Source organism: Penicillium brevicompactum (assembly GCF_028827555.1).
Source record: "Penicillium brevicompactum strain IBT 35665 chromosome Unknown utg000006l_segment0_segment0, whole genome shotgun sequence".
Taxonomy (NCBI): Eukaryota; Fungi; Ascomycota; class Eurotiomycetes; order Eurotiales; family Aspergillaceae; genus Penicillium; species Penicillium brevicompactum.
The window spans coordinates 6,173,822-6,193,610 of NW_026623209.1; the positions used below are offsets into that span (position 1 = coordinate 6,173,822).

At 50.6% G+C, this 19,789-nt stretch overlaps 5 protein-coding genes across 5 annotated transcripts; 3 read left to right on the forward strand and 2 right to left on the reverse strand.

The window, feature by feature from the left end:
* Window positions 1-389: 389 nt before the first annotated feature.
* On the forward strand, window positions 390-1,474 carry N7506_010557 (SUR7/PalI family protein; the record flags this gene model as incomplete). The annotated part of the gene is made up of 2 exons (XM_056959850.1): window positions 390-527; window positions 587-1,474. The coding sequence occupies 2 exons, from the start codon at window positions 390-392 to the stop codon at window positions 1,472-1,474; spliced, it is 1,026 nt and encodes a 341-aa protein (XP_056809240.1).
* A 1,651-nt stretch (window positions 1,475-3,125) lies between these two features.
* Window positions 3,126-7,063, reverse strand: N7506_010558 (uncharacterized protein; the record flags this gene model as incomplete). The annotated part of the gene is made up of 2 exons (XM_056959851.1): window positions 3,126-6,851; window positions 6,908-7,063. The coding sequence occupies 2 exons, from the start codon at window positions 7,061-7,063 to the stop codon at window positions 3,126-3,128; spliced, it is 3,882 nt and encodes a 1,293-aa protein (XP_056809241.1).
* A 478-nt stretch (window positions 7,064-7,541) lies between these two features.
* N7506_010559 (1-phosphatidylinositol-3-phosphate 5-kinase FAB1) lies at window positions 7,542-15,096 on the forward strand (the record flags this gene model as incomplete). Its single annotated transcript, XM_056959852.1, has 2 exons — window positions 7,542-14,935; window positions 14,991-15,096. 2 exons carry the CDS (start codon window positions 7,542-7,544, stop codon window positions 15,094-15,096), a joined length of 7,500 nt encoding a protein of 2,499 aa, XP_056809242.1.
* Window positions 15,097-16,429: 1,333 nt separating this feature from the next.
* On the reverse strand, window positions 16,430-18,408 carry N7506_010560 (pyruvate kinase CDC19; the record flags this gene model as incomplete). Its single annotated transcript, XM_056959853.1, has 7 exons — window positions 16,430-16,678; window positions 16,734-16,815; window positions 16,875-17,708; window positions 17,789-17,991; window positions 18,042-18,088; window positions 18,154-18,198; window positions 18,285-18,408. 7 exons carry the CDS (start codon window positions 18,406-18,408, stop codon window positions 16,430-16,432), a joined length of 1,584 nt encoding a protein of 527 aa, XP_056809243.1.
* Window positions 18,409-19,451: 1,043 nt separating this feature from the next.
* N7506_010561 (DUF1748 domain-containing protein) lies at window positions 19,452-19,700 on the forward strand (the record flags this gene model as incomplete). The annotated part of the gene is made up of 1 exon (XM_056959854.1): window positions 19,452-19,700. The coding sequence occupies one exon, from the start codon at window positions 19,452-19,454 to the stop codon at window positions 19,698-19,700; it is 249 nt and encodes an 82-aa protein (XP_056809244.1).
* Window positions 19,701-19,789: the final 89 nt, after the last annotated feature.

The window sequence follows — 19,789 nt, forward strand, 5'->3', positions numbered from 1 at the left end:
TGCAAGAAGAGACAATACCGTGTTGAGGTCTAGACATTGTGTACTTCGTACGGGCAAATATTGTGTGGAGATGCCCTTCCATACCTCGAAGGGACTGGGACTGTTTACCACTAGTCCCAAATAGGACTAGCGGTTGCCACAAATAGAAGCAAACGTGGCCCTGAGGACGTGACCGCTCAGCCTCCTATTGGCCCGATGATCATCATTCCTTCCTGCGCCTCTTTCCAGGGAGGCTGGTGCCTTTTTAGTGCGAGGCTGTATTGACATTGCGCTGCTATTAAAACCTGTGCTCCCCCGATCGGTGCCTTATCTTTCCATCTTATCCACATCTCTATTTTCACCGATTCCCTTCAATTTATCTATATTGCACATTTCTGAATAACTTCAGCATGGGAAAAGCCGGTCGCATTGCGTGTATCTTCACGCCCTATGTCTTGACTATCGCGTCATTGATATGTATCATCATGGTGGGATTGGGCTGCACCAAAGCCAGCTCCTCAACCTTGAACGATCTATACTTCATGCGTGTAAGTACTCTATGTGAGGTGCAGGGTCAACATGCGGTTGCTAATTATATTCTTTCCAGCTCGATCTTTCGAACATGAGCTCGAATTCGGACGCAATTACGACAATTGAGAACAAACTCAGCGAGGCTGGAATCGACGTCTCTGACAGCGACATCACCAAGCTCATCAACACTCTTCAGGATGACTCTACCATCGCCGACTTCTACGACATCGGTCTCTGGGGCTACTGCCAGGGCAACATCACCGACAACAAGGATACTGTCAGCTCTTGCACCAAGCCCAAGGCTGAATTCTACTTCAACCCATCCGATGTTCTCGGCGTGAGCGAGTCTGAGCTCGAGGAGGAGTTGGGCAGCAGCGTGAAGAAGATCATGAAGGTCTACAAGGCTGTCTCCAAGTGGATGTTCATCGCCTACCTGGTCGCATTCATTGCCACCTGTGCCCAGATCCTGGTCGGCATCTTCGCCATTTTCAGTCGCTGGGGAAGCTGTGTGACCACCATCGTTTCGATCGTGTCTTTCCTCTTCACCTTGGGCGCCTCCCTCACCTCGACCATCATGTTCTCGATCGCAAAGGGCTCCCTCGGTACAGCAATGGAGGCATACGGCATTGAAGTTTCCATGGGCAAGAACATCTACGCCGCCACTTGGCTCGCTGTTGCCTTCTCTCTGGGCGGTACCCTGTTCTGGATGTTCAGCACTTGCTGCTGCTCCGGACGCTCCCCCTACGGCCACAAGAACCGCCACAACAACCGTGACAGCATCACCGCTGAAAAGGCTCCTTACACTTACGAGCCCATTGGCGCTGCCCACCCTCCCTTTGGTGCCCAGCCCTACGCTCCCCAGTACGGCCAGAACACCTCGTACCCTCCTCACAACGATATCCCCATGACCCACCAAAACCCTCACCAGCAGCCCAGCGCTTATGAGCCTTTCCGCCACGTTTAAGAAGGCGACTGCGCATTGTTTTGGACTGTACAATCTCACGAATCACTTTTAGACTGGCGATACCAAGGCGTTGGTTGGTATGGCTTTTTGCATGCTTTTAATGACTTTTACCCTTCCTTCAATTTTTGACGATTACCATGTGTGCACAGCGATTTTGCGGTCTTTTGGGAGGAAACATTTGCATCCTGTATATTTTCTGGATTTCCCACGCGGAATCAAGGGTATTTAGTACCTGCAAAATTATATTCCACACAAATTCTTTCACAAACTACATCCTTATTCTAGTAAATCCAGATCAAACATACCCCGTATCCATTACATGGTTGTCGCAACCTGACCTAAAGGCTGTATGTCAGCAATACGGAGTAAACACGCGGGCCGCTTCTTGAAATGGTCAGCCAGGCCGTCGAACCTGCGCAATACCCGAGGACGGCCCCAGTCAAGCCTCGTGGCCCGTTCTTTTCAACCCTTAGGTTTGCAGGGGCTACTAGTCAGTTATTTCACGTCACTAGTTGCAGTGGAGTCAATATCTTGCACTCCGTAGGGCCTGAACCTTCTGGCTGGTGATCTTGTACAGCTTTGGAGAGACTAAATAATTTGCACAAGTTAACTATCAATGCATGATTGTCCCAAATGCGGAAGCTAGGCTGTTGATCTCTATTTCACTAGCTTTGGGCGGCTGTTTGATGCTGTCAGAGGCGTTGGGGGCCGTGATACCCCCATGATCGGAGACTTAGTTTCATTTACGAAGTACGATTTGACTCTGTTGTGATCATGGTACAGTAAGCGTAGGGTTAGATTAGACCGGATACCCCGTATTTGATCCATGGATCCAACCTTCGAAGCATTTATTAGGTACTGAGTACTCTGTACTCTATGCAGAGGTTTTGGTCATCAAGCAGAATCCATGGTACTGGGAACATAATCTGGGGTTGATTTTGGTTTCATGATGTCTCAGGTCTCAGAATTGAAGTTCAACAACCATAGCAAGCTTCACAGGATATGACCCATGTCAGAGTCCTCTTCTACAGTAACATTGACCGTCTGGCGCTTCAATTTCGTCACCAGCTGTCATGTGAATGTCGAACAAAGTGCTCATATGACAGAGTGGGTCGTGAGTTCCTTTGAGCTTCTGGGCAGAGTCAAGTAAAGCCCTGGAGTGGAAAGACATATAACCTTGGAAAGCATCATATCACAGAATTTACTAACCTTGAAAATGATCCCAAAGTGTAAGCTCTTGTATCTGGGCCGGGTGACCTTGGGATTATTGGTGATTCAACAACCTTTTTTTTTAAGTATTGTCTCCAGGGCTACCTATGGGGCTGACTACTATATTCGAAACCCGAACAACAGATTCTATGACCATACCGAGCTCATATCCTATCTGTGCTCAAGCTACCTAATCATGGCACGAGCGCACAATACATAATAGGACCAAAGATGAATATTGATGAGGATTTGGTCTTGTTGAACCTACAAAAACGCAGTGAAGAGACATAGCTGTCTACCTCCGTTTGTATTGCGGAACGTTTGTGTTGAAATGAGGTGGTATCAGTCATTATGTCGAGTACAAGCATGAAACTAACATCTAGAAAGATGTAATGAAAATATAGAAATACAAGCCATGAAGGGAATGTCGAGTCCATTATTATCACTGAGAGTCCATCGGCGCTCGGTTGTAGGTGGGACGACATATGACTCCCCTTTCATCGAGCAGGACCTTAGTCCCACCGCGACGGTTGATTTCCTGGAGAACGTTCTGGTCTTGTCGTGCCCAGCGCTTAAATGGCGTGTTTGGGTCGTGGGACCATGGAGGGTTCGCTGGCGAAGTGTTCTTTGGCGAAAAGAGATTTTGTAGAGAGCTAAACCAGGTGTTTCGTTTTCGTTTTCGCTTCGGCGATTCGGCGTGAGAATCGTTTTTAGAAGTCGCGACAGGGACTATGTCAGAGGAGACAGGGATATTACAGTCGTTTGTGTCATCGCCAAGTTCGATGCTGGCAGTTCGGTGGTGGGTGTCGTCTGTTTCTTGTGTATCATCGAGATCGCCGACGTCACTTTCTGTTTTATCAGGGGCGTTTTGGGGGGATGCGGAAAGAGCAGAGTCCGTGCTGGCTTGAGTGGAATCGGCCACTTCTCCGTCCATATTTGGGTGCGAGGTATGCGACGCACTTAGCTCCGTGGGAAAGTCGGCATCGGAGTCATCATCGTTTTCTTCTTTAATGGACGGGGTTTCCGACTCGGTATCATCGGAAGATGTAGAAGAGGACTGTATCGCGGCGGGTTGGAGGACGGGGGAAGGGACACGATCAGTATGAGCGTTTCCAAAAGACTGGGCATGCAGGCCTGAGAACTTGTCCACGAGGCTCGCTGTGAAGGAAACATTCACGGCTTCGCCCTCAACAGACTGGTTCTGCTTTCCTTGCAATTTGTTTGTCAACTGAGACGGAATAGGATTGGTGACACGTTGAGAGGCCGCCACATCGATTCCCCTGGCAGTGAGATTTCGTTTCTTGTATTGAGGAATCGAGTGATTTTCGCAGAAGTAAGCTTCATAGCTCATCGCGTGGGGAGGCCGAGAGTCGAGATTTTCTGGATTCTCGAGATTGATTATGACAAAATCATCCCATAGGAAGGATCGTTTCAGAAGACCCTTCTCGCGCATGGCGTGCAGTGTTGAACACATATTCACAAAATGAGAGAAATTGCCGGAATACAGTGGATAGGCGCTGCAGAAGCTTTCAAAGATCCTTTGGGCTTCAGCGGACTTATCCGCCTGGCCAAGATAACTCTGACGTCGAGTCGCGATCTCAACATCTGGGCTGTGCGTATGAGCCTTTCCACCACGAGACACAGCCGGAGGAGCCTTGGCTAGTGACTGAAGAGTTTTAGAGGCCCGTCTCAAGTTTGGTGGCGACATCTCGGACTCTTTGGCAGCCTTGTTGGGACGAGACATGGCCGGCGGAGGCGGGCTGGCATGTGGCAAAGACGACGGGTCACCGGAAGGTTCCAAGTGGAATATGGATGAGCCTCGTTGGCGTCGAGTGAGCTCTGATGAATCAACCAACCCATTTGAGGGTGACTGAGTGGCCTGGGACAACGCATGTGAGCCGCTTGCTTGGGTTTGAGACCCAAACCCGCCTTCCCGAGGCAAATTAGTGTCATCACCCAGCAACGACGGGTGCGTTGCCTCTTGGGAAGAGTCAATTTGCCTGTGGCTCTCTTGCGAGCAGTACGTGTTGCGAATCCGGGACGACGAGGAGATTTTGTGGTCCTCCGACAGTAGTTTCTGGGAGCCAGGAGAGTCAAGACTAGCCTGTTGATCTCGCTTACTCTGAAGATGTAAGGTTCCAACGACAGGTGTCTCCGCCACTTGGATATTTCCCTCGGGAATCCCTGGAAGTGATGGCCCTGAGCTGGTAGGATCATGCTGGGGCTGACTGCTCATTGGAACACTCTGACCCAATGCGAAAGGGACAGATGCCTCCATACCGTCATCGCTATCATCACTCTCTTCGCCCTTTAATCTTTCTTGTGACCCAGGCGCAACGATGGCATTGCCCAAGTTGGATTGGCGACGAGGGGATTGTCGGATGGGAGTTGAAGGCTGGTTATCAGGTCCCTCAATGTGAGGCACAACAACTTCGACTCGTGGATATGAAACACTGCCAGCAGCACGCCTTGGGAAACTTGTTTTGGTTGGTATCGTTGGCGCTGTATCACGTGGCGGAGAATGAACTTTCGCCGCCGGGTCAACAGCGTCTGCTGAACCGACAGCAACCGAGCACGCATCTGGCAAGCTATCCTGAGTCCCGCTCTTCAAATCAACATCGTCATTCGGTTTAGATTGCCTGACACTGTCTTGTGTGGCTGTCAACGCGGGCTTTTCGTTTCCAGCCATAATTTGCCTTGGTGGTGTATCTTCAGGAAGTGCATTCCGCGGTGAGCCCTCTCGACTGCTACTGGCCCAGGATAATTCCTCGCTTTCTGATGCAGAGTCAACAGTCGATGGATTTGTACCCCGAGGAGTTGGAGTAGGGGCGCGATCGGGTATTTCATCGGACTGGTTCTCAAGCTGCTTTGCCCTGCGATCTCTTCTGCGTGCCATATCATTCCATTGGGATAAAAGATGAGGTGGTACATGACACAGGGGCGCAGAGACACCCGGTTTTTGTGGGTACCATTTGAGTTGCTCTAGAAGCTCCAGCTGATTTTTAGGAATCTCGACCTCGCTTGAGGGGATTGCTGTCATTCCTTCCCAATGGTTGATCGCCGATATGCCAGCAGTGACCGAAGTATTACCAATGCCTGGAGCGTTTGAGACCGATAGCACATGTTCGGTTGGTGACCTTTCAAACCCAGTTGAATCTACTACCGTCCCTTCCTCGGCGTTGGTGCGCCGTCGCTTCTTGGAAGGTGATGGCGGTCTCATATGCCGAGAATCGTCGAGCCTCAAATCTTGGTCCTTAGTCACATGTGATTGTGCGCCTGCGCTATCACGGTGTCTTTTCTTAGAATTCCGCTGTTCATCTCCTCTCTCTGTCGTTGTGGTTGGACCATTATCGACCGAGTTGATTGCTGAATGTTCAGCATGGTTCGCATGTCCCTCCCTCAGACTCCGGGCATCTTTATTCATGCTGAGAGTAGTGCTGCGAGGATTCACCTTGGTTTTGGTCACAGATGTGGAACCGATGGTCTTGCTCAAGCGTCCGATACCGTGGTCTGAACGTACTTCTGCCGTCTCACTGTCCGCGGGGGAGCGCCGGCGATCGCCCGCACCTGGGATTGTATCTTTGTTCGAGTTGCTTTGAATTGACTGAGGGTTTGCGTAAAAAGCCAAGAGCTCTGTTGAGCCACCCAGTGAGACTCGACTCTTGTTGGTCTTCTCTTTCGGCGCAGCAGGGAGGTTGTGAGACGTAGCCTGGGAGTCAAACACTTGGGTCGCGCTGTTTGGCAATTGTTGGGATAGGAGAGACTGATCATGTCGAGAGGAAGGTGTGTCATGCAAGATATTTCCAGATCGACTGTGCGAGTTCGGACCCTCTTGACTCTGTTGAGCCTTTCGTTGTGCCTGGTTCATCAGGGGTTTGAGCTTTGAGACCTTCCTCAGCTTTGGTTTAGGGGCATCTGCTTTGGGAACCGCGTTTGGGCGGATATGAAAACGACCGATGCGAAGCTCAACCTCCGGTGGGGATGCCGAGTAGATGAAGACAAGCTTTATGTCGGAAAGCTCAACCAGATGTCTTGGGCCTCCTTTAGTCGACGGCGGGCAGGGCGAGGCTGCTCCCGGTATATTGGCGGAATCGCGTGTGATGACAGCATCTACTTGGTTCTGAGAGTCCGTGAGAGTAGCATGGCGACTTGTGTCTCCCTGACCCCACTGTTACAGATTTTAGTAACACTTCCTGCTTTGTTCATGCCAGTCAAATATCTTACAGTCACAACGATTGCAGTTTTCTCGGGGATATCACAAAAGCTGAAGTTGAGACATCCCTCAATATCCTCCGCCTGTATACCATCGTCCCGTCGACCAAGATAGAACGAAAGACTTCTTTCGGCCAAAGCTGCGATCCAGGGTGTAACTGGATCCATTTCGTGAACCCAGCTTTCAGATCAATTCAGAGCATGGCATAGAGGGGATGCAAAGTAGTGAGTGATAGACATTGAGTCTGTGCAACTCTAGAGTTACATAACGAAAGGAAGAAGAGGGAAAAACTGTAGAGAAGGTTAATCTGTAAAGCACCCGCAGCCGCGTTGCTTATCGATATGCGATCTTCGAAGACGCGCCTAGCTTACCTCAGCCACACGGACGTCATTAGTGCGGAGGACAGCGATCTACAGCTTTTTGCTGAAGCTTTGCTTGCGTGACCCGCTCACATAGACGCTTGTCTACGAACATCTCGCTTCCTTCATTTATCGGCGCCCAGCTATCCCTCAAACTCGGTATCTCGCAGCTCTCATACCCTAGATGCCAGGCCAGGCTACCCATGCCCTTTGTCCGTCCCGAGGATGATCCGAGACCTTTGTGCCTAAACTGGTCTTTGGGTTCATTAACATACCTGAGACAGCTATGGATTCCCCGAAGCAAGATGACTCACGCAGTCTGCCTGAATCCCCTCGTTCGCTTCCTCTGGGCCGACGCGGCTCTCGCGGCTCCATGGCAACTACTCAGACCGAACGAGAGTCGATGAATGCGACGTTGGATCACTACCATAACACGGCCTACCAGTCCGACTCCCTTACCCTATTCAATGAGTTTACAAGTCCACCCGCACCTGCCCCTACATCTGATGAGAAAGGACTGTCTGAAGAACTCCAAGGTGGACTGAGTGGACTCTACAGTCGCTTCAGGACTTCTGTTGGTGGGGTCAGAGATAGTCTGAGTGGTAGTGGCAAGTCCACAGATAAGAGCACAGTTGAAAATGGCGCAAATAGAACCCCTGCATCGGATCGTTCGATGGTTAAATCTGTCTCGGATCTAGCTACCACCTCCGCTGATTACCCGCCATCACAGCCCAACTCGTCGCAAGGATCAAGACTCCACTCACCTGTCGTGTCACACTTCCAAAACCACCAAGAACCAGCACCACAGCCGAATGCGGGGGAAAGGTCCAGGATATCCTCCAAGAGCGGCAGCATATCTTCCAAAACCTCCGTATCGCCGTCCCCTGGGCTCAAGACAAACATAGCGCCATTAACAAAGGCCAACGGGAGTTCCAACGCAGCCGATCCCGCAGTGACTCAACTGCATGTTAATGTTGTTGGAAATGCCGAACGTTCTAGCAACAGTTCTGTGAATATGCCGCTCCAAGCAGCTCACAATGCTGATACAACAAGTATTGGCAGCAAGGAAGGGGCTGTTGACCTCTCCATGAGCCAAACATCGTCCCTTTTAAGCCAAAATTTGTCTGGGTCACCAGTTTTGTCTGCAAAGATGCATGATAGCTACCATGAGGACCAAGGAATATCCAATTCCAAAGATTCAATCTTCTCGGCATCCCACACCCCAGAAAACCGACCACGCAGGTCGGTCTCTGTGACGGATCAACAAAGGCAGCCTGAAGGCACACCTCAGTCGACCACTACACGGCAGTCCACGCAGGCTGAGGCAGCTCAGACCCATGCATCCCAGCAACCCGGGGAAAGATCAAACTCAACGACATCTTTCCGATACGACGAGCCAAGAGCATCGGTTTCCACTTCCAACAGTCTTTCGAGGCTTTCCTCTCACGACGAAGTGCCACATCGCGTTGGCAAAGTACCAGTCAATGTATCACAAGCTGCGTCCCGCGAGGATGACAAAATTAGGGAACCGTCGAGGGCTACATTTCCCAACAGACCCAATGAGAAGTCGAGTACAGCAACCCGAGCAGGACGACTACCTGGTTACATGATGTCACGAACTTCCACCGCGGAAACCACCACGACAGTATCTTCTTTGCCCCCACTGAACACTGCAGTCGAGCGGGTGGGCAGCCAATCCCTACAGACCAAGCGCCGACCACCAATTGGAGACAATGGTGCTATATCGGAGCTGCGAAATAAATTGCTCAGCAGGGATTTTTGGATGCGTGACGAGAACGCCAAGGACTGCTTCCACTGTGGAGAGCCTTTCACAACATTCCGCCGGAAACATCATTGTCGAACTTGTGGTCAGATCTTTGATTCAAAATGCACGCTTCTCATTTCAGGGGTAGGGTTTGGACAACCTGGCACTATCAGGGTGTGTAATCCTTGCGAGAAGATGATCAATGCCCACGACAACGATTCTTCGGACTTTTCCGATAGCGAACAAAGTCCTATTATCGCCAACCCTCGGGTTTCTGAGCTTACTTGGGGCAATGCTGGCCGCGCATCAGTTGACGACGATGATTCATCTTCCGTTATATCGCAGTCAATCGATCATGTTCTGAGAACCCCGACAATGGCTATACCAGCCACACGACGAGCAGGCGAAGGCCATAACCGCCGCTCGGCCGTATTAGAGATCAATTCAGATCGCCCTCTCGCACGACCTACGTCTTCACGTTCCCTGCGTTCATCACTCGGAGGACGCCCACATTCGATCAGTCATAAGCGCCATCATTCGCGCCAGCAATACATTCGCGGGTTCAAGCCATATCATGAAGATCGAGCTCCCTTCCAACGTCGGCATGCAGATGACTTGGACCCCGAAAGCCGACTCCCTGCTTTTCACAAGGATAACATCATTGACCCTGATCTTGCGCAGTATCTTTCTGATGACGCATCCAGCGGCGATGAGCAACCGAGTCTCTTGTCTGCTGTCTCTGAAGGGGTATTATCCAAAAGTGGCGGCGAGAGCGAGAGAGCCTCATTTGGCGGGATTCTAGCAGCAATGAAGAAAGGAAGATCAGCCTTTGGAGAACGGAGTACACCCAGTATCAACCGAGACGGGGACGACGCAAGTCTTACCAGCTCAAAGGCAGTGAACCTGCCCCGGTTTTCTCGTCGCCGCAATCTGAGTGTTGCTAGTAGTATACACCCTCGCCATTCACCCAGAACTTCGAAAGATAGCATGTTCCTCCATGACACACCGGTGCCAGCATTTTCCTTGACCGCGGGCCCAAAAGAAACTGGATTCAAAATGACTCGCAGTTCATCGATGAAAGGTAACGAGGCACCACCAGTGGAGTTGAACAGAGCTAGCCTGGAACACGTCCGAAAGCTTCTTCATCAGCTCCTTGTGGAATCTACTGTGCCCAACGGAGCAGGCTGGGAGAACGCCCTCATGCCAATACTTTTAAAGGCGGCCGACGAAGTTGATCCGGATGTCCAACATGGGGATGACATGGACATACGCCATTACGTCAAGTTGAAAAAGATCCCAGGTGGTCGTCTTGGTGACACTTCCTATGTATCAGGTCTCGTTTTCACCAAGAATTTGGCTCTGAAGGGCATGTCCCGAAACATCCCGCGGCCGAACATCCTCATTATCACATTTCCTCTCGAATACGCTCGTCAGCAACATCACTTCATGAGTCTCGAACCTGTGATCCGACAAGAGCGCGAGTTCTTGGAAAACTTGGTCAGTCGAATCGCGGCCCTGCATCCAAATCTACTCCTGGTTGAGAGGAATGTGTCTGGTCTAGCCCTTGGTCTTCTGGAAAAAGCTGGAATCGCAACTGCTTACAACGTGAAACCTTCTGTCCTTGAAGCTGTATCGCGATGCACACAAACTCGGATTGTCACATCCATGGACAAGCTGTTAACAACCACCCTGCACAGTGAATGCAGTAGCTTTGATGTGAAGACCTACGTCCACTCCGGGCGGAAGAAAACATACATGTACATCTCAGGCTGCCCGAAAGAGCTGGGCTGCACTATTGTTCTGCGGGGTGGAGACGAGGACGTCCTTGCCAAAGTGAAGAAGATCACCGAGTTCATGATCTATGTTGTATACAACCTTCGCCTGGAAACGTGTGTCATGCGAGATGAATTCGCAAAGATACCAACCTCGCCAACAGAGACTACAGTCGTTGTTAACGAAAGAGACAACAAGGGAAACCCACAAATCACAGTCCACGGAGGTGATCAGCGACCGAACGACTCGAGTGCTTCATTGGAGAAGAATGAGAAACCGGCTGGCGTTTCTGATAGTCAAACATTCGTACCTGCCGATGCTGCAGAGGTCCCGGATGATGTCCCGATGCCAACATACTACGATGATATGGTTCGGGATCACCAGACCAAGATTCTTTCTGCTTCACCCTTCGTCAAGTTTGAGCCTCCATATCTGTTGACGCGTGCGCGGGAAATGGAGCGAAGATTGGCATACCTGAAACGTCTTCGGGGACAAGACGACACCTCCGATGAACTCACGGATGAGAAGGCCAAGCCCCAAAAATTTATGTTGATCACTCCAGAAATGGCACATCAATCACCCCAAGATGCTCCCGCAAAGGTCAAGGAAGTGCTGCGTGCTGCGCATGAAGCCGAATATGATCGAGCATTCTATCATTATCAAACCCAAAAGCGCCAGTGGGAGGCATATGTATCGGGGGCGACGAACATGTTCGACCCTTATGCACACCAAAACATTGTCATTCTTTACAGCCTTGTTTGCACCACAACCTCAGTTCCATGCTCTGGACCGGATGTTTTTGCCCTGGAGTTCTACAATGAGCACGGCGACGATACAATGGTCGAGTCAGACCTTACACTGGGGCAATATGTCGAAGATCTCTGTCACACAGCAAGCTCTCTGTGTGCTGTCAACGGCTGCGAGAAACACATGTTCGAACATCACCGCCAGTATGTCCATGGAGATGCTCAGATCAGCGTCCTAGTTCAACCCCATCCTTCCAAGCTCCGTGGACTCCAGGATGTTGTGCTCATGTGGAGCTGTTGCAAGATTTGCGGCAACGAGACTCAGGTGACGCCCATGTCCGAGAGCACGTGGAAATATTCGTTTGCAAAATACCTGGAATTATCTTTCTGGGGTAGAAATCTGCACGCTCGTGCTGGAGTCTGTCCTCATGACCTGCAGCGAGATCACCTCCGCTATTTCGGTTTCAAAGATGTTGCCTTGCGGGTTCAATACGATCCCATCCGTCTTCTTGAGATCATAGTTCCGCGGCCTCGTGTTACTTGGAAGGTAGACAATGACTTGAAGTTAAGAAACCAAGTCTATCTGCGAACAGAACAACGCCTCAACAAATTTATGGCATCTGTCCAAGCCCGTTTGAAGGGCATAAATGCCGAGAGTGTAGTCCCCGGGCTGCTGGACAGCTGCAACAAAGAAATTGAACAGTTGATCAAAAAGGGACACGAGGACCATGTCACTTTGGTTCGCCATTTACAAGACACATACACGAGTTCCCGCTACTGGGAGATCATACCGTTGAACGAAGTTCTCCGTGCAACCCAAGAGAAGGTGGTTGAATGGGATACAACGTTTGCTGATTTTGAGAAGAGTTTCTTCCCGTCCGAGAAAGACATCAAGCACATGGCCACGCTTCAGCTCAAGAAGATTTTCCTCGACAAAGATGCAACATCCATGATTCCAGAAGATGCACTTCAGACATCCAACGGCATGGAGGATGAGAACAACCAAGCAGACGACAGGCCCCGAATGATGCGGCGCATGACTCTTTCTCCAGAAAAAGCACAGAACATGTTGGTTTCTGTTGTTGAAGAGCATGCAGGGAAGAAGCATCGTGAGCAGTCACCATCTCCAATGTCAGCCGAGGAAGCCGTTCTGCCTGATGATATCGTGGACGAGAAGATATCTTCACCCCAAGACGAGGCTGTGTCACAAGAAGAAGTCCGTCACCTTGACTTGGCAGTGCCTGCTGGTCAATCAGAGCGAACCTCCGCTGACCCGGTCGGTATCCCCACCCAGCCGCTGGCCAGCCCTAGTTTCTCTGCGACAACGCCTCCTAGTGACGACTTATCAAAACACACGCCCCCTAAGGCCTCAGATGTGTCTGAACAAGACGAAGCAACCGCAAAGGAAGACGATGGAGTTGAAGAGTTGCCAAGCACTCCACTGCGTCGGTCTTCAGCGATTCCCAGACCTACAGAGGCAGCATTCCGACGTAATGGTAAGATGCGTTCACCTCCGCTCATGCGCGCACAATCTCAGCCAGTCAACGTACCACGCGTCAACAACAGCATCCCACTTCCTGGTTTGCGGATGGCTCTCACCAACACCGTCGAGCCAGAAAAGAATCCTGTTGTGTCTCCCACCAAGTCTTCTGACAAAAAGCTGACCGATCGATTGGGACTGAGTTCATTGAAGAATGCTCGGTTTGCCACTGGTCATTCACTTATACCACGCTCCGCTCCAAGTAAAAAAGGAGTCTCCAGGGTTTCAAATCTTGCCAGACATTTTGAGCAGATGAGCCGCGAATTCGAGAAAGAGCGGCAGCGCGAGAGACGCCAGCGAGCTGCGAAGGGTACCCATTCGCGGGCATTCCCACTAGCCTCGTCGAAGCCCATTGTAGAAGTTTACCGCAACGTGAGAGAGGCGGTTGAAGAGCGTGAGCCACCGGCCGACAGCGACGAATCCTTGCCATCGGTTCCGCGGATCCCAACAGATGATTTGAACCGCAAAAGCGATGAGCTCGTTCGGGACAGGACCAATGATGAGCCCACTCTTCCAAATGCATCATCTACGGAGGTTCTAGATACAGAAGAGGCTCTTCATCGTGAGCCACAGCTCCAGTCCGACGGAGAGCCAGACGATCATCACAGTGATGAGGATCATCTCCCAGCTGATGAACTTCATCCGGTTGATTCTCACGAAGAGGTCAAACACTCGGCAGAGGATGATTCAGTGGATTACAAGGAACTTCCAAAGCACGAACGTACCACACTTCTGAAAATGCTGACGAATTTCTGGTCCGAACGTTCTGCGAGTGGATGGACACCTCTTGAGTATCCCCTCAGTGTCATGGATCACGTCTTCGCCGATTGCGATATTATCGTACGCGAGGATGAACCCAGCTCCCTGGTAGCATTTGCTTTAGACTCTTCCGACTACAAAGAAAAGCTTTCCAGTATCCAGCAGCGTTACGATGAGACGGAGGAACACGAGTCGGAGCCCGGTGATGATGCTGAGGCTCTCAAGGAAGCAAGAGTCGAACATGCTCTCTTGCGTCCCACAGGAACACATCTCAAGTATCAATTCCAAGAGGGCCAGGCCAAAATGCTGTGCAAGGTGTTCTATGCCGAGCAATTTGACGCCCTGCGAAAGAAATGTGGCGTGGCGGACCGAATCGTCGAGTCCCTGTCCCGGTGTGCAAAGTGGGATTCGAAGGGTGGTAAGACAAAATCGTTGTTCTTGAAGACTCTTGATGATCGCTTCATCCTCAAATCACTGTCCACGATCGAAACACAGGCCTTCCTCAAGTTTGCTCCGGCCTACTTCCAGATCATGTCCGAGGCTCTGTTCCACGAACTGCCTTCGGCAATTGCCAAGATGTTTGGCTTCTATCAAGTGATCATCAAGAACCCAGTCACAGGAACCGAGTTCAACTGGTTCCTATTGCTCATGGAGAACCTCTTCTATGATCGTGTCCCTACGCGTATCTTCGATCTCAAGGGATCGATGAGGAATCGCAAAGTCCAGAGCACCGGTGAACGGGATGAGGTCCTCTTGGACGAGAACATGGTGGACTTCATCTATGAAACACCCTTGTTTGCCCGGGAGCATTCCAAGAAACTCCTTGCCCAGAGTGTGTGGAATGACACACTCTTCCTGGGTCGCCAAGATGTGATGGACTACTCGCTCATGATCGCCATTGATGAAAGCCGCAACGAACTCGTGGTAGGCATCATTGACTGTATTCGCACTTATACCTGGGACAAGAAGCTCGAATCCTGGATCAAAGACAAAGGGTTTGGCGGTGGTGGCCGCAACCGCCCAACAGTGACGAGTCCAAGAGAGTACAAGGGCCGATTCCGTGAAGCCATGGCTAGATACGTGCTTCAAGCCCCAAGGCAAGTCTATCATTGACAATTTTGTGTGCGACTGGATACTAATGATGATTTATAGCTGCTGGCATCAATTCCAACCAACCTTGCAATATCGCCCTGAAAACCAAGGCTTTGAACTCGAAGCTGTCGAGGGAACAGGGTCCTTCGAAGACAGCGGGTTCTAGTTTGCTAGTGTTTCTTTACACCGCCACCTTCAAACCATCAATCATATAACGACTCACGACCTTATGATAACGCATTCATGTCAAGTTCTGCTTTTTGCATCTTGCATGGGATGAACCCATGCACTATCCAGCGTCTATCCTGGAATTCATATCATCCAGACATGCTTTTCCATCCTTTATCGCAGTACTTGCAAGCGACATTACATGAGGCGCAGTCCCGAGGTCATAAATGGCACTCTCATTTCTCGAACTTTTACTTCACAACATTCGAGTATCTATCTTTGACAGCATTCATTATCGGCATTTCTATAGCCAACCTTGGAATCCGTGATCATTCTTGAACTCAATAACATGCACTTGTGTAATATTGATTTGTTCCGTTGTAACATGCGGGCGATAAAGATAGTACCTAATGTTGATCTATGGACGTTGTAGATCTATGCGAACCTGCATGCGCCTGGCCCTGGCATAGGTAATACACGTCGTAGGTACGGAGTAGCTCATTCTGCCTCACTAAAAGCCCACAAAAGCCCACATAACCATTCAATGAAAAAGAAGATCAGCAAAGCTCCGGGACTGAAAGCTCGTGCTTAATGGGCCCATCGGTAAAAATCGGAATCGGGACGGCAAAGGCCTCGGGAACTGCGTTTAGCCATTGGATCAATTTTTCTTAGAATTTGGATCATATCTTCTTTTTCAATCTTCCTGGGAATTTCTGCATCTTCATGGGCTTATATATGAGCTTTTCCCCCTTGTTCCTGGGCAAGCAGAGTGTGCCGGGAACACATCCGACGTCCGGTTGATATCGGGCACACGGAACCTCGGAGATTTCATTATCGTCCCCGCATTTGCTTTTCGCGACTGTCCCTTTTCTTTTCTTTTCTTTTTGCTTTTCTTGTGTCATGCTTCATTCAATGGGCTTTGAGATTCAGCCTTTGAAGCCAGCTTATTGAAAAATGAGTACAATCAAGCTCTGGTGCGAGCATTGAACGACTCAGGCTATTCAGCGGCGTTACACATCGCCTCGCTTCTACAGATTCATGGACCTTTCAAGTCACTCTCGGGTCTATGCAATCCTATTTGTTTGACCTTCACTAACAACAGAACTACTAACTCAGATGGAATGACTTTTAACGGAAAGCATTAAATTCGTTTCATTTACATGAGCAATGCATTAATCCTCCAGCAAACTATGGTCCAGACCACAGCGCAGAACAAACTTGGCTTGCAAAAATCGAGAAAAGGGGAAGGAAAAGAGGTATGCATCCCATCCGCACACCGGCGGCAAACAAAGAACACGGCATCTATCGCAAAAAGCCCATCATTCGGTCATTTACTCCATGGTCAGGCCGAGGTTCTCATCGGCGGGAACCACACGAACGGTGTTGGTGTGGCCCATACCGCCACGCCATCCCTGAACGCAGACAATGGGGTCACCCTTGTTGATGATACCGAGCTTGAGACCGTGGTTGATACCCCACTTGAGGCGGCGGTCGACATCCTCTTGCCAGATCTTGACGTTGAAGTCGGGCTTGGACTCGGGGAAGTAGAAGGGCCACACACCACGGTACAGGTGGGAGTACTGGAGATCATTGTCAGCAATTGTTACCACTTGCAGCTATTTGAGGTCAACTTACGCGGGCAGCAGTGTCGTTACGAGTGACCATCAGGATGGGGCAAACGGGGCGGTACTTGGACAAAAGGCGGGCGGTGTTACCACTGTGAATTGTCAGCATCATCGTCAACCGAATGACAAGCGAGATCGCCGCGGCACATACCTGGTGGTGAGAACGACGATGGCACCGGCGTTCAGCTCCAGAGAGGCGCTGACGGCAGCCATGGCACAGGACTCAGGGGTCTGGGTGGGGCGAGGAGCAAGGTTGCGCAGCTCATCGAAGACGTTGAAGTGAGGAACGGCAACCTCGGCCAACAGACAAGTGTCGGACATCATCTTGACGGCCTCGCAAGGGTAGTTACCCTTGGCGGTCTCACCAGACAGCATGACACAGTCAGCACCGTCAAGAACGGCGTTGGCAACGTCGGAAACCTCGGCACGAGTGGGGCGGGGGTTGTATGTCATGGACTCCAACATCTGGGTGGCACAGATGACGGGCTTGCCCTTGATGTTGCACTTGGCGATCATCATCTTCTGGGCAAGGAACACCTTGGGGGCGGGGATCTCAATACCAAGATCACCACGGGCAACCATGACACCGTCGGTCTCCTCGAGGATCTCGTCGAAGTTGTTGACACCCTGCTGGTTCTCGATCTTGGCAATGATCTGGATCTCCTTACCCTCCTCGCCGAGGACGGCACGGATGTCCTTGATGTCCTCGCCGCGACGAATGAACGAGGCAAAGACCATGTCGACCTTGTTCTTGACACCGAACTTCAGGTCGGAGATATCCTTCTCGGAGAGAGCGGGGAGGTCTACGTCAGTGCCGGGAAGGTTGACACCCTTGCGGGAAGAGATGTTGCCGTTGTTCAGGCACTTGACCTTGAGGTTCTTCTCGTCAACAACCTCGATCACCTCGAAAGACAGAATGCCGTCGTCGACATAGATGAGCTTTCCGGGAGAGATCACGCTGGTGATGTTCTTGTAGTCGAGGTACCTGTCAAACAGATCTCGTCAGTCACTGCCGCGGATCCAAACAGTTGACAATTCGACTGTTGTCAATGGAAGGAGTCTTACATGTTCTTGTCATCACTGGCATTGGCATATGCCTCATCGGTGGTGATGTTAAGGATGGTTCCCTCCTTGATAGGGAAGTCCTTGTCGTCAACGGTGTTACCGGTGCGGATCTCGGGGCCCTTGGTGTCGAGGGCAATGGCGAGAGGGCGGCCAGTCTGGATACGGGCAGCCTCGCGAGCGTTGTCAATGACAGATTGGTGGTACTACAATCGAGTCAGCGGAATCCTTCTTCCGTTGGGTTGCAATCACTGACCTCGTATGAACCGTGGGAGAAGTTCATGCGGACAACGTTAAGACCAACTACGTTCCAAGTCAGTCGACTGTTTCGAGATTCACCTGTCTCCATTGGGAAGCTGGAGCCATACCTGTGCGGAGAGCATTGATCTTCTCGGCGGAGTTTGTCTTGGGGCCTGAGTGGTTCCGGTTAGTACCGGTATATATTTTTTTTCTCTTTGACATGTCTGTCTTTCTTTGTTTGGGGGAGTTTGCTGCATACCGATAGTACAGATGATGGAGGTACGGCGGAAGTTCTTGGGGGGCGACATCTCGGTGTTCAGCTTGGAGTACCACTCCAGCTTCATGCGGTTGCTGAGGTGGTCGAGGGAGCTGGTGGGCGCCATTTTGAGAATGCTTTTTGTTGAATTAGAAAAGAAAAGGTAAGGGGGTTCTGATCAATTGCGAATCAGAGTGGATGGTAGGAGAGAAAGGATGAGAGATGGAGGGGAAAGAGAAAACGGATGGGTGAGGGGCGGGAGGGAAAATGTTGGCCGCCGGTGTGAGCATCTCCGGACTACTTTTTTTTTTCTGGAGAACTCTTGACTCCCCCATGACTTTGATAGCCAATTAATTTGTAGATCCTAAATTCAAAGCTCTTTCCTATTTCTATTTACAACAATATTCTGACATCAAAAGAATATCGGCAGGGGCGGCATATAGAAAGATCTTCAAGGCTAGGCAGAAAAAAAAAATATATCATCTCCAGAGCCGTTGACCGCAAAAAAGCGGAGGACCCCGTGCTCGCCAACGCGCTGTACATTGGAGTCTCTTTATCGAGTAAATGTGACAAATACTGCCAGCCAATTGATCGAGCCCTCATGGAAGCATCAGAAAGGGGATTTCGGTGGGATCGTGGGCTTATCGATAGACCGCATTCAGTCTAGCGCCTGGCCTACTGAACTCCGATCTCCAGCCACACCGTCGATTATGTCAGGTACGATGCTCCAGCCTCATCATCCCTTCCAGCCACATCTCATGGACGTCATGTGAAAGATCACCTGATCACCTCTTAGGTACCAATGCTACTCTTCCCTCTTCCTATTGCCTTAGACCTCGGGAGTGACTGCTGGTGACTCAATATCGAACGTTTTAAATTTTCCAAAGCTTCCACCATGGTACGAACTATTTGTTGACCCATTTTGAGCATTTCAAATGCCCAAATTCAGAGCTCGGGATGACTGACTTGGGCATCTAAAATAGTTCGGCCGTCTCACCCACTACGCATTTGATGCGGTTCTCTGTGAGTTATGGAGGCTCCCTGCACTGGTATTGAGAGTATAGCCTAACCGATGCTTCCTATCACAGTCTCCGCTTTCCTCGCAGGTGTCAAGCGATCCACCGGCCTGACGTAAATATACCTCCCCCTCTCGATCCTACGATGGAAACCATGACACCCTCCGGTGTCGCCGATCTGGCATATTCTGGGAGCTTTGAACTAACTCTGTCACCCCGTGCACCCCTGTTCAACGGGATGTGCACGTGGGATCTTCACAGCCCCAGCCTCAACTCAGACAACATCACCGAGAACAAAGACGTCAAGAAATGGGTGGACAGCTACCTCGGAGTTGGCGAGTGGGTGATGGATCAATCTGTCGCTGTGATGGGCTCATCCGCCTGGTTTGAACGCCGCCGATGATTAGCACGATATCCAATTCGGGGAAACCGACCGGCGACTTTTCACAACTTGAATCCTGGCTATTCAACATCTGTATCATTGCGCACTCG